Here is a 13,583-nt window from a genome sequence, read left to right as displayed (position 1 = left end):
ATATTGAGACACGGCCCAGTGACAAACTGCACAAAAAGAAGCAAGATGCCCACCTTCATCCGCATTTCAGAAACGTGAAGAAGTGCGGGCCTTGCACGCTTTCTCTGAGTGTGACCTGTCCAACCTGGCCTACCTTATGCATGACGATCTTCCGCTGTGCTGGCTCTGCCACATCGATCATCTTCTGGACCACGTAGTTGGCATACTGGTCCTTCATCATGGTGTATAAGGCACTGTGGGGACCGTCATTCATGGTGCATACCTCATCGATAAGCACAGCACGCTCCGTACGGGACGCATGAGTGACGCACTTCTCCACGACATTGCTATAATAAGACAAATCCAGGGACAACCCTTAGAACAAACCTTGTTAGGCTGTGCTTGTCCGGCCTCTGCCCTGACCTCACCGTCAGCAGCAGAAGAGAGCCTGACATTTTTGGAAGATGAATTCATCAACTGCCTGACTCTATGAGCCTCCACCTTGGAGTCATCTGTGGCTTCCAATGTGACCCATGGCTGGGACCAGGTGTCGGGCGAATACGAGCCCTAACCCGCTAACAGGGTGAGGGTAATGAGCCCAGGTGAGTGAGGGGACTTACATAAAGGCTCACATGACTGGCTAAAAGCTGAACTTGTTAATGATTACAATTTCAACACATAACCAAAATCAATGAATTCTCTCCTCTTCTGAGTGTACTAAGGTCAGGAACAAGGCTTACTTACTGCCTGTATTTCTAGTGCCTACCACAGAGCATGGCACTTGAGAGAGAGGCCTTGCAGACTTGAGTCAGGAGTGTACGAGGAGGAACCACAGCACTCACTCAAGGACCTCAGGCTGCCTCCTAAGAGTCCAGGGACAAGAACCACGTTACAGGTCTGTCGGCATTTCTAAACACTTCAGAAATACATCATCTTGGGAAAGGAAAACAGGAATGTGGCTACACTAAATCCAGAGGGGCCGGAGAGGGTGATTAAATTACATACAGCTGTGCCAATGGGTATTTCTCATCAAGGAGGGACTGATTCACTCATTAATGTCTGTTTCTAAAAATCAACACTACTCTGCATCTTGTGGGTCTGTGGGTATGAGGAAGTTGGGTGATGTCAAAGAATACACACCATCTGAAGGTGGATTACTGGAGCCAATACCTGGCAAAGAGGACGTCTGGTGGGCCGATGGGCAGTTGAAGGCTTTGTAAAGGGTCCGTGACTGGGGGAAGGGCTGCTCTGGGTCACAGAACACTCAGAGAGAGTAGGAACTTAAATGACCAGACCTAGCTAATGTAGAAAGCCCCTGGGCACCTTGGTGGCTCAGCTGTTAAGCATCTGACTTCAGCTCAGATCACTATCTCATGGTTCGCGAGTTTAAAGCCCCACTTTGGGTGAACATGAGCCTTGCTCTGGGTGAGCCCCGCTTCTCTCTCTTTCTGTGCCTCTCTCTGCCCCTCGCTCACTTGTGCCCCCCCTCAAAAAATACATACACACACACAAAGTATATTTAAAAAAAATAAAGAAAGCTCTTCTGTGACAATCCTGAAAGATGGCCATTTAGCCTCTGCTTGGGAATTTCTAATAATTTGGGAGCATTACTTTCTAGGGCAACCTACCATATGGGTGAATGGCTCTGTTAAACATTCTTCATTTGTCTTACTTTTGCCTTCAGGGACTGAAAAAGGACATATATACCGACTTCACGAGGCACCTTAGAGCAGATACTCTGTGTCTTACTCCTTCCAGAGGCCAGACCTGTGGATATCTCAGTAGTTAAGTAACTATCACGAGAATAATCCCCTACTCCACAAGTTTTTACACCATAAGAGGGTGCTGCTCCAAGGAGCTCCCAGTGTTCTATCATTTTGAACACAGAGCTTATATATATGCTTTTATTTAGAAAAGCAAATTCTCAAGCTAAACTGTCAAGAACTACCAACCTACTAGACATTTCTTTAGATATGCAGTGTAGATCAAGTCTGGTGAGCTAATCGATCAAGTCTAATTAAGACAACAGCCTCTCCTTCTGACACCACACCATAGAAAACCTTCTCTTCCCACCTTCCTCCCGTAGCACTAAACATACAACTAACATACAGTTCTATTCTAGTGTGATCTTAAGGTGTGGCACCGTGGAAGTGAATCTCCTAATAACCACTGGCTTCTCCTCAGCAGAAAAGGGAGTTAAGATATTACTGAACTGGTTCAGAGAGCACAAAGCCAGTCATGATCTCCAAATATTCAGGCAAAGAATTCATCACTTGTCAGGACCGCTCGGCTAGACTGTATGTACCTTTGTCCACTCCAGGCCTCGTTCCATAACAAATCAGTCCGCGTCAGAACAGAACTTCCTAACTGGATTGGGGACAGGACACTCACTCATCTGGATACAGGACTCAAGCCTCAACAGTGACCTGTCTTCCAAGGAAGCAAGCAGGTCAATCAGCTACTACCATGGGATCCCACTTGGCCCAAGGCTTCTACCCTCATGCATGACCCATGGTCCTGCAGTCTTTTAAGCTTATTCTAGTGTTTCTAAAACTGGAGCTCCCAGCCCATTTGTGGGCAGGGAGATCAACTTAGTGATTTGGGACCAGCTGCTGCTGCTTTTTAATGAAACAGAATTAATCATGGACAACACAGTTGTTCAGTTACACGTGTATGCATGTGCCTGTGCAAGCAAAGTCAATGAAAATGTTACTTTTTATTCTGGGTCACTGCCAAAAACGTCAGAAAGTCACTCATCTATTTTATTGTTTTGTTTCTATTGATCTATTTCCAAGTATATCAGCTCTTTCTTCTGTTCTCTCTAATCTGCTGATACTAAAGCCACACAGTGAATTCTATTTCAGATGATTTATTTTCCTATTCTAGAATTTCCATCTCGTTCTTTTCATAATAAAGCTTCTAATTCTCTACTAGCATATCTTTTCATTCATTACAACCATATCTTCCTTTACATCTTTGACCATAACTGAAATAGCTGCTTTATAATCATTCTCTGCTAACTCTAATGTCAGGGTGGTGTGGAACTAGCTGCAGTTTTTCATTCTCCTATTTTTTCTTTTTTCTTGATTATGGCCAACGGCACATTTTCCTCTTTTCTAGACATAATGAATGATACACCGTAGAAACAGTTCTGTTATGTTCTTCCAAGAAGGTGACATCTGTTCCTTTTTTCAGTGTAGTTAACGTGGCTGAGCTCAAACTGCAAGCTTGTCCCAGGCCACAGGGATCCCAGTGCAGCACTTCCATCCTTAGCTAGGCTGCCTCAGGTTCAGCCCATGCAAACCAATGTGATTCAGGAGTCAACCAGGTATTTGGGAAGTTTAAATGCGAGCCTCCCCGTCCCTGGTTCTCTTCCTTTCCAGGATTTCTCCCCTGTCACTTTGTCACTCTCATTGCCACGGTTGTCCCAAACTCTGCCTTATGGGAACACTGGAGATTTCTGATCCCAACTTTAGAAGCCCAGCATGGAGCAGAATGAGAAGCCCCTATAGGCTAAAAGCCATTAAAACTGGGAAATTCCCTTGGGGTGCCTGGGTGGCTCAGTAGGTTAGGCGTCAGACTTCGGCTCAGGTCATGGTCTCAAGGTGTGTGAGTTCCAGCCCCGCGTCAGGCTCTGTGCTGACAGCTCAGAGCCTGAAGCCTGCTTCGGACTCTGTGTCTCCTTCTCTCTCTCTGCCCCTCCCCGACATGTGCTCTGTCTCTCAAAAATAAATAAATGTAAAAAAAATTTTTTTAAAAACTGGGAAATTTCCTGATTATAGTCAACAACACTGCACTATAAAAATGCTAAGTTGCTGAGAGACTAGATCTGAATGGCATTCTTTTTTTTTTTTTTTTTCAACATTTTTTATTTATTTTTGGGACAGAGAGAGACAGAGCATGAACGGGGGAGGGGCAGAGAGAGAGGGAGACACAGAATCGGAAACAGGCTCCAGGCTCCGAGCCATCAGCCCAGAGCCTGACGCGGGGCTCGAACTCACGGACCGCGAGATCGTGACCTGGCTGAAGTCGGACGCTTAACCGACTGCGCCACCCAGGCGCCCCCTGAATGGCATTCTTAACACAAAAAAAGAAATGGTAATTGGGGCACCTGGGTGGCTCAGTTAAGCGTCTGACTGAATTTGGGCTCACGTTATGATCTCACAGTTTGGGAGTATGAGCCCTAAGCTGGGTTCTGTGCTACACGGAACCTACTTGGGATTCTCTCTCTGTCCCTCCCCAGGGCCTGTGTGTACACGCATCTGCTCTCTGTCAAATAAACTTTTAAAAAATTGAAAGGAAGGAAGGAAGGAAGGAAGGAAGGAAGGAAGGAAGGAAGGAAGGAAGGAAGGAAGGAAGGAAGGAAGGAAGGAAGGGGAGAGAGAGAGAGAGAGAGAGAGAGAGAGAGAGAGAGAGAGAGAGAAGGAAAAAAAGAATGAAAGAAGGAAGAAAATTGTATGTATGACATGATAAAGGTGTTAGCTGATGCTGCTGTGGTAATCATACTGTAATACAGAAATACATCAAACCGACATGCTGCATACCTCAAACTTACACAGCGCTGTCAATTATATCTCGATACAACTCGATACAAAAAGAAAACTCTGGAGTGCCTGGGTGGTTCCCTTGGTTAAGCATCCGACTCTTGATTTTAGCTGGGGCTCTTGATTTTAGCTCGGGCTACGATCTCATGGTCCGATCTCATGATTCATGGGTTTTCCCCCCACATCTGGCTCCACACTGACAGTGTGGAGCCTGCTTGGAATTCTCTCTCTCTTGCACATGCTCTCTCTCTCTCTCCCCCTCCCTCCCTCAAAATAAAAAAAGAAAAGAAAAATCTAAAGGGGCAGGCGGGAATTTCCCCAGTGCAATTACCTCCTTCCCAGTATCAATAAGCCTCCCCTTCCCCAACCCCTTCTGGTAACCACCTGCTCTTGGCCACACTGTAACGCCTAATGCCTTCAGCAAAATTTTTGGCATTTTGTCCACAATTTACAGTTGTCTGTTATCTGTGGAAGGACTGGGCCCAAAGTAGCTTTTCAGTCATTACCAGACCACAAGTCTATTGTAGCATTAATATTTATACTTAAGAGTGAGATATTAAATGCACTGAAAAACAAGAGGAGACAGTGACCCAAGGAAGCGTTCTAAGAGATTCTGCCCCTGCTTCCCTGGTCCTGGCAAATGTCCAAAAAATAAAAAATAAAATAAAATAAAAAAATTAAAAAAATAAAAATAAAAAGGCAATACAAGGTCTGAGAGACCCTGATATGGTTAGGCTGCTAAGACACTGGACCTAGGAGCGCGTTTATTCCTTTTCTCTATTTTCCATGCTGCCATCTCATAAAATTTAAAAACTTAGAGATGAACAATTTAAAAACAAGGTTGTAGAATCACAACTGCTTTGGAATTTATCCTAAGAGTCAGAGAAAAATATTCCCAAACTACAAATAACTATATTTGTACACCCATTCCACTCAGAAGACCACACCACTAATCCCTTGGAAGGGCCATCAATTTCTTCTCCAACCACTGGTGATTGTAAGTCACCTAAAACATCTTTCACAACCTGGGAATAACTAGTGCGTTTTATTCTTGATCTGCCACAACATGAAGACTGGAAAAGAGACTCTAAGAGTACTAATGCCTATATGTCAACATGACACACTACGTCTGAATTCTGGCACCAGAGAGGAAACTGAGTGAAGAACAAGAACAAGTAAGCTAACAAAATGCCCAGTTCACCAAAGTACAAGATTTAAGCTCTTCAGAAACACAATCCCCATATTTCAAAGTGGGTGACTGGGGGCGGGAAGAGCCACTAAGGGACCCGCTTTGTTTTATACTCTATGATAGTAGAACCATTTGACGTTTTAAGCTGTATATACCTTGAGAAAAACATTTTTGAAAGAAGAGAATGAAAATTCATTCTTTCTCCCTCGACTTGAAATACAACGTAATAATTCCTTCTGGAAAACAGAGTCTGTATGAATTCAAAGCTCGTACCTTGCGAATTTGTGCTGACTCAATACAAGCACATTGCCTCGGATTTCTGCTACAATTTTACTTTTATCCTCAGGACGACCGTGCTCCAATACATGCTGGATTACATAGTTTCCATACTGATCCTGTTTGAGAAACAACAGAAATAAAATTGATGTAAAAATTAGTTCTGTGGGTTACCTAAATCCTTACATCTAATCAACACCTACCTACCTTCCTGTAGCACCATGACGGCTGCCTGAATACCAACGAACACTGAAGAATTTTTAAAATGGATAGGGAGTGACAATTTTTCTCTATCATTACAAAACAGGAACGTATTACCAGACAATGGAATAGTCCTCTATATTTATTCCCAAGGATCCTAGTTTGGTTCTTCAAAAGTACTAGACGCCAAAAAGTAGGCCTCATCTTGTTTAAAAAAGGAAGGGGGGGGGGAGAGGGAGGGAGGCTGTGTAGGTAGGAATAAAGAGCTATTTTTCTCTCAAACAGAAATTTATCTCGTAAGAAAAATGGGAAACAATGCTTATGTCCAACAAAACAGACAATACCTAATTAAACAACATCACAAGCATACAATGGATGTACTCACTCATCTACAGGTAAAGATACTTTTAAGAGAATAAATGTGCGTAAGTAAGGAATTTCAGTGGCAAAAAGATTTGCGCGATGCAAAAATTTAAGTGTACAAATAATACTTCGAAAGAAAAGTGCCCAGACCAAATGTGTTTGCTTCTGTGTGGCAGGATTACGGATGCTTTCTTCAGTTTTACTGCTACTTCCTGCACTTCCAATTTTTCCTCTTTTCGTTTTTTAAGTGGGCTTCGCGCCCAGCATGGAGCCCAATGCAGGGCTTGAACTCTCAACCTTCAGATCAAGAACTGAGCTAAGATCAAGAGATGCTTAACCACAGGCGCCCCTACCATTTTTTTCTACAGTGAGTATTTAATACCTCACACCAAAACAAGCCACAAACACCAACAAAAATGCTGCTTCAGCACAATAATCCGACTTGTAGAAAGTGTTCTGCTGGTTACTGCGATGTGGGAGAAATGTTTAGTGGCAGAAGCAAAAGAAAGTATCAAAGCAAAAAAGAAGTCCCCTAATCCACTCAGTTCATTTGAAATGACGAGGTACAGACCCACAGAGATTAAACGACCTAAGGTGGCACCGCGAGCCGGTCCATGACAGGCGGCCGGCAGGCAGTGCCCTTTGCTCCGAGGCCGGGCTCTCTTCATCACCCATAGTCACAAAACACAAACCAGGATGGCATACGTGAAAACCTGCCCCAAAGCTTCAATGGGCATTTTGAACACGTGAACGCGAACTCTTCCGGAACGGATACCTGTGCCGAGAAAACGCACGGGCTGTGGGCCTGCACGAGCCCACAGGTGTTTGCAGTTACTCTACCGGCAACTCCACTACCTGTACAAGCTGCTCCGTGTGCTGGTGAAGCTCCTCTAAAATGGGGAGAGTCTGGTCAGGGAGACAGTGCTCCAGGATCCTCTGAATCACTCGGCAGCCGTAAGGATGCGTGGACAAAGCAAATACCTAGGGCAGACGAGCAAAGAAAGCCAAAAAAGACAGTTGCCCCTTTCAACGCTTCAGTGTTGTTCATATACACGGTATTCTGTTAATCTTTGCAAAGACTCCGACAGAGAGTGAGAATCATTCTTACCTTACAAATGAGATAAACTGAAGCTTCTAGAAGTTTACATAATGTGCTTGCAGCCATACAGATAGTAACTGACAGAGCCGGGGTACTACGTCCTAGTCTTGACTCAAAAGCCCCAATTATACATAGGACACATTTGAGTTCTCTCTACAAATAGTAGGGTGTATGTGTGTGCGTGTGTGTGTGCGCGTGTGCGTAAACCCATTTACCTATTCTAGGGATTCACAAATGTACATAGATTCAGAGCTGAAAAGGACTTCTCTAAGAAGCCTAGAAAGGAACAGAGAATTAGTCGAGGTCATAAAAAACACTTAATTAAGAGTCCATAGTGTCAAAAGACAGGGTTAAAAACAGAAAAAGAAAGGGCTAGGATCATAAATGCTTTCATCTAACCAACGCTGCAATCTTCCACATTTAATTAGGGTGTTTTTCCAGCAATGAGCAAGAAAAGCTTCCTCTTTTGTTGCGTCTGGAAGAAGACAGGCACCTGGGCTTCGGCTCCAGATCACTCAGTCTCGATTCTGTCCTTCCTAGTGTGAATAGTGTGAATGACCTGGAGAAACCCGCACCCCCTCTCTGCCCCCTGCTCTGTTACCAGGAATAATCACAGGAATAATAAGCACAGAAACAACAGCTCACACTTCCTAGATGTTGACCAAGTGTCAATGCACTAAGGGCTTTTTATGTGGGTTTTTTAGACGTAGCTGTATATGCACAACTGTGTACCTCAACAGTATAAAGCACAGTTCTGCTTGATTCTATAAAAAAGGTTAAAAACTCACAGTCTGTAACAAATGAACTTATTTCACTCAACATTATGTTTCAGGTATTTACTTATTATACTGTGAAACTTCTGCTGGGCAAGTATTTGAGTTTGTTATTTTAATTTCTGTCCAACCCTCTGCTGATTGATAGACATCTAGATTCTTTAGTCTTTTCTAGGAGAATAATGCTGCTTTCAACATGTCTAAATATGTCTCGTAGTATCCACATGTAGACATTCCCCCAGCTACACACCTAGCCTAGGAATGCCAGCATAGGAAATACAAATGTTGAACCTTGAAGGTGATACAAAAGTATTTTCCTAATGGCTGTGCTAATATCTATTCCCACCACCGGTGATCAGATCCCACATTCCTGCCAGGACACCGCGACTGATGGGCAAAGAATGCCTATCCTCTGTGTCCTTATTTTGCATTTTCCTGACTAACAGAATTATGTTTTCATAGATGGGACTGGCAATTTGTGTTTCTTTTGTCTGTTAATGCCTTTGGCCCGTTTTCACACTAATTTGTACTGTACTCTTTTGATTACAGGAGTTCTTTATATATTCTGGTTATTAATTCTTTGACAGTTTCATCTTGAAAATATTCTCTCCCATTTGGTAGCTTAATCTACTTTTACTTTCTTTGCTGTCAATTTCAATAAATGTAAAATGTTAAACAGATCTTTTTTCATTAACTCAGAAAATCCAAACAACCCCCCCTGAGTTAAAGCCTGCAATCTCCTTACCGCTGCTATAATTGAGCAAACCGCAAAACCTAACAACTCTAAAATCCCACTTCAATCTAGGCTCAGCAGTACCCATGACTGCACCTGAAAATCTACTTGGTATTTACCATCTTTTTCCCTTTACAGACAAAAACAAAAAACCAATTTCACAGACCCAAGAAGGAGATGCGTTTTACTCTCTTTGTTCCGCGTAGCTTAGGAGAGTGTGAGGATGATGCTTCAGGAAAAAGAAATGAATGGCAACAGCCAATCAAGGGGCAATTCTGGAAAAATCACAGTATAAAAAAAGGAAAACAAAACACCATCTGCCTGGAAGCTGGTGCTAAGATCACAGGGGCTCTTATGACACACAGGTAAATAGGAGAAACTAGAAGCTATCTCTGGTGGGGTAGCCACTTAGGGACACCCCACAAATGCTACCCTGTTCTCTGCTCACAATGCAAACACCCATCAATTTGGTTCCTTTGTTTCTTTCGTAAGTCACTTACCTGCCCCTTAAACGCATCGATGATGAACTGCAAAGACTGGGGCTGCACGCATTCAATGCATTTCTGAACCACGTGATTACCATTCTGGTCTTTCACACACTTCAGGACGTGGCCGTCTAGCTCCCGAACCATCTCGTTCTATTAGAGGAGACAAGGAAAGAAAGCACCACCAGAATCACAGCAAGCAAACTCCTGGACAATCGACAGTCTCCCTGCGAAACACAAAGCACCAGGCAGAGAGTCTGTGACGAAGCAGCGGGACAGCACAGCTGTGGCACTGTGACAGCACACCGGCACCAAGTGAAGGCCGCAGTTTTTGCATGTTAGCAAACTTCCTGTAATAGGAGCCTGTCTTCAAAAAAGTTCTCTAACTCGCAAAAGGCCTCAGAGACTTTATAAAAACGTAGACATCTCTAGAAAAGAACGTGTACAAACTACACTGTCGTCGAGAACTTCACATATAATTTATCACATTCTTAACATGACAACCCTGTAAGGTACATATTATTAATAATGAGAAGAGCAGGGGCCCTGGGTGGCTCGGTCCGTTAAGCGTAGGACTTCAGCTCAGGTCATGACCTCGTGGTTCCTGGGTTCAAATCCTGCGTCAGGCTCTGTGCTGACAGCTCAGAGCCTAGAGCCTGCTTTGGATTCTGTGTCTCCCTCGCTCTCTGTCCCTTTCCCCACTCTCCCTCAAAAACAAATAAACATTAAAAAAATTAAGAAGAAGAAGAAGAATCAATCTACAGCTTACAGTATGCTAGACATATCTCGTAAGTGCTTAACACTCTTTGACCCAGTGAATTCCCCTAATAATCCTGTGTACTGGACACCATTACAGATGAGGAAACCAGAGCACAAATGATTTGACTTGTTAAAATCACAGACCTACACTGCCAAGATTCAAACCCAAGCAATCTGGCACCTGTGTGGTAAAACAATGTGGGTCAGTAATTACCTATGTCAATTACATATGATACTGCCCACACCTAAGAAGGAGGGGCCTCTGAGAGGGATTAAGCACAGAATTCTGGTTACAGGTCTGTCACTCCCAACATGATCTTTCCACAGGGCCAAGGACTGAAGGACAGCAGGGAGAGCACTCTCAGAGAATACAGAAGACCAGACATTGAGTTACGTGAGTGCGTGACGTGTGTGTGTATGAGAAACTCCGGAAGTACAGGAGAAGACCAGACACCGGAGTTGTAAGCGTGGGAGTTGCAAGCATGCATGCAGATGTGTAGGGAATGAGTGGAAGCGACAAGAAAAAGGTGTTGAGATTTTCACTGGATCCCTTTCTTGATGCTGAGTACCTGCACCATGGCTGGGCCCTAGTATGTGCTGCCCAATCTCCTTGCTCGATCCAATCTCTGTCTACTTGCTTCCCTGTGCTGAACATGTATTTATAGTGGGAACTACGAACCAGTCAAAACGGTGATGTTTGTGAATACAAGGTCTCAAATCTCTGAGTTGCTCAATATGTCAAAGCAGCTAAGAGTTATCCCATTTATATCGGGGGAGGTGGGGGGGGATCCAAGATTACAATGCCAGGGACCAAACCAGCCAAAGGCAATAGACTGAGGAAAGTTTCCTAAAGCAATTAATCAAATGTCAGGGAAAACAAATTTATTCTGGAAATATAATTATGGGAATGGTAAATGGAGAATGATAGCTATATACAAAGACAAGGAACACTTTTAATCAAAATAAAGGGGAGATTCGGCTTCCTTGTATATTTTCTGGAGCCCATAAAAACTCCACTGGAGAAGAGTTAATTTCATGTAAAATAATAAACTTGTATCCAAATAACAGTAAACTATCCACACCAGGAAGAGTCCTACCAGGTCCACAACAAGGTACACAAAGAAACCAGACCAGAAAAAAAAAAAACAACAAAAAACACAGAAATACAGAGTAGAAAGAACAACTCAAGGGGAGAGTGAAAAGCAACTACAGTGTAGCCATCCAATCAGAAAAAAAAAACCAAACAGTAAACTCTGAAAAGATGGAGACAAAATCAACAATTTAGGGGCACTTGGGTGGCTCAGTTGGTTGAGCATCCGACTCTTGATTTCCGCTCTCATGATCTTATGGTCGTGAGATGGAGCCCTGTGTTGGGGCTCTGTGCTGAGCGTGAAATCTGCTTAAGAGTCTTTTTCTCTCTCCCTGTCCCTCTCCCCAACCCACTCATGCTCTCTCTCAAAAAATTAAATACATACATACATACATACATACATACATACATACATAAATAAATATCAATCAACAGTTTCTCACAATCCTGAGAGAGGGCAAAGATGGGGGACATTCCTGGGAAACTATAATACTCCTCCTTTCTCTGGGCTAGTGAGAATTATAGTCAAAGAGTAAGAAACTTCCATGTTCCAAAGAAATGAGAAAATTTAAGAAGAAAGATTCACTCATGAAGTTTTCATCCATGAAAATCCCAGGGAAAACTGAAACTGATAATGATTCTGATCATTAGAAGAAAAAAAGAGTAGCTGAGTCCCTGCTTCTAATTCCTGACATGCACACCACTTTACCACTGCCACGTCTCCGGACAGAGCGCGGAGCGAACCCCAACCCTGCCCATGTGTCCCCAACATCCCCTCTGCCTTCACCAACGTCTCAACACACCTCTCCCTGAGCCTCCCAACTTGAAGGACTCCGGACGCCCCCAGCCTTCGACTGCCATCGCCAACACCACCGCGATGCCCCGTCGTGTTGCGTCGTGTTGCGAACTGGAGGCGGTGGGCGCCTCGCCTGGCTCAGAACTTGAGTCCTTAACAAAGATTCTCATTACCGAACTTTGTTCTCAGCGAGGGCAAGTGGCTCATCACTGCCAGACCGAGGCCAACACCTTCCCCTCAGATAGGGCAGAGGGAGTTCAGAGCCCAAAGGCTGAGGGTTCGCATCAGACGCACCCCGGGGCTCGCGGCACCGCCCAGCACAAACACAGCTGCGGCTCACCTGCTGGCTGGGCCCGCCCTGCGACTGTTCCTCCAGCCACGCACGGGCTGCTTCTGGGGCTTTCGGCGTCGCTCCCCCACACGCAGCACCTTAACATTTCAGATTTCCGTCCCTTTTCTCCTCGCTCCTCCTTAGCCTGGACTTGCCCTCCCGCCAAGCCTCGGGCACGTGCTCTCACATGCCCCCCCCCCACCCCCCCGCCCAGCTTTCCACGGCTCTTCCCCACGCTGAGCTCTGTGGGCAGGGACCAGTCTTCGTCCTCCCCGCGCTGGCGCCTGGCACAGAGCGGGCACCAGGTCAGTGTGCCAGGCCAGGCACTCGCTCAGTAAAAGGTGGTGGGATGAATGAATAAGAAGTGAAGGAAAATGGAAGGTGGGCTGGATAATCCAAGGTTGATTGGCCAGAGTGGTTAGTTCAAGTTGAACACAACAACCAGTTACTAGTATTTTACTGGCTTTAATTCTTATCAAACAAAAGTGTCTCTTGTAAAATTACACCTACTGAAGCCTGGTTGATGAAAAGAGTGTTTGAAACCAACAGCCTTATTAACAAAACACATTTGATCTACTATAAATTTACAAAATTAATCACACAGCTCATGCTTGCCATGCACAGAAAGGCAGCCACAAGCACAAAAGGAAACCGTAAAAGAAAACTAAAGACTGACAAATGTACAGGATTCACTACTACACGTGCCACGGAGAAACATCGAACACCAAGAGAAAAGTTAAAGGGGAAACTTACAATTACCTGCTGGTCTGAGGGAATAAATTCAAGAGCTTTCTGGATAACACGGCAGCCATACATCTGCAGTGCCAATGACAGGACGTGGCCTCGAATGCGTTCTGCCAACGCCAGCTTCTGTTCAAGGCTGCCAAACTAGACATAATGTGTGGGTGAACACCATTACTTAGGTAGAAGGAAAGAAACCAGAGAAGGCAAAGCATCCATTATTC

The 13,583-nt window shown here is 44.4% G+C and overlaps 1 protein-coding gene and 1 non-coding gene across 23 annotated transcripts in view; both read right to left on the bottom strand.

Moving 5' to 3' along the window:
* PUM1 (pumilio RNA binding family member 1) overlaps positions 1–13,583 on the bottom strand; it is a 134,409-nt gene that overhangs the window by 4,830 nt on the left and 115,996 nt on the right. For 18 of the 22 annotated variants that reach the window (XM_058718304.1, XM_058718306.1, XM_058718295.1 and 15 more), the window contains 5 exons: positions 13,372–13,506; positions 9,658–9,795; positions 7,408–7,533; positions 5,986–6,107; positions 134–326 (listed from right to left, as the gene is read on the bottom strand). In XM_058718304.1, the coding sequence (XP_058574287.1) occupies positions 134–326; positions 5,986–6,107; positions 7,408–7,533; positions 9,658–9,795; positions 13,372–13,506 (714 nt within the window). The remainder of the gene's footprint in view (positions 1–133; positions 327–5,985; positions 6,108–7,407; positions 7,534–9,657; positions 9,796–13,371; positions 13,507–13,583) is intronic. The other 4 variants (XM_058718305.1, XM_058718297.1, XM_058718301.1 and 1 more) reach the window with 1 other exon arrangement.
* LOC131505882 (small nucleolar RNA SNORD103/SNORD85) lies at positions 12,420–12,504 on the bottom strand. Its single transcript, XR_009258635.1, has one exon. It is a non-coding gene; the product is annotated as a small nucleolar RNA SNORD103/SNORD85 (small nucleolar RNA).

Source organism: Neofelis nebulosa, chromosome 2 (assembly GCF_028018385.1).
Source record: "Neofelis nebulosa isolate mNeoNeb1 chromosome 2, mNeoNeb1.pri, whole genome shotgun sequence".
NCBI classification, from domain to species: Eukaryota; Metazoa; Chordata; class Mammalia; order Carnivora; family Felidae; genus Neofelis; species Neofelis nebulosa.
This window is presented reverse-complemented; position numbering and strand designations above follow the sequence as displayed.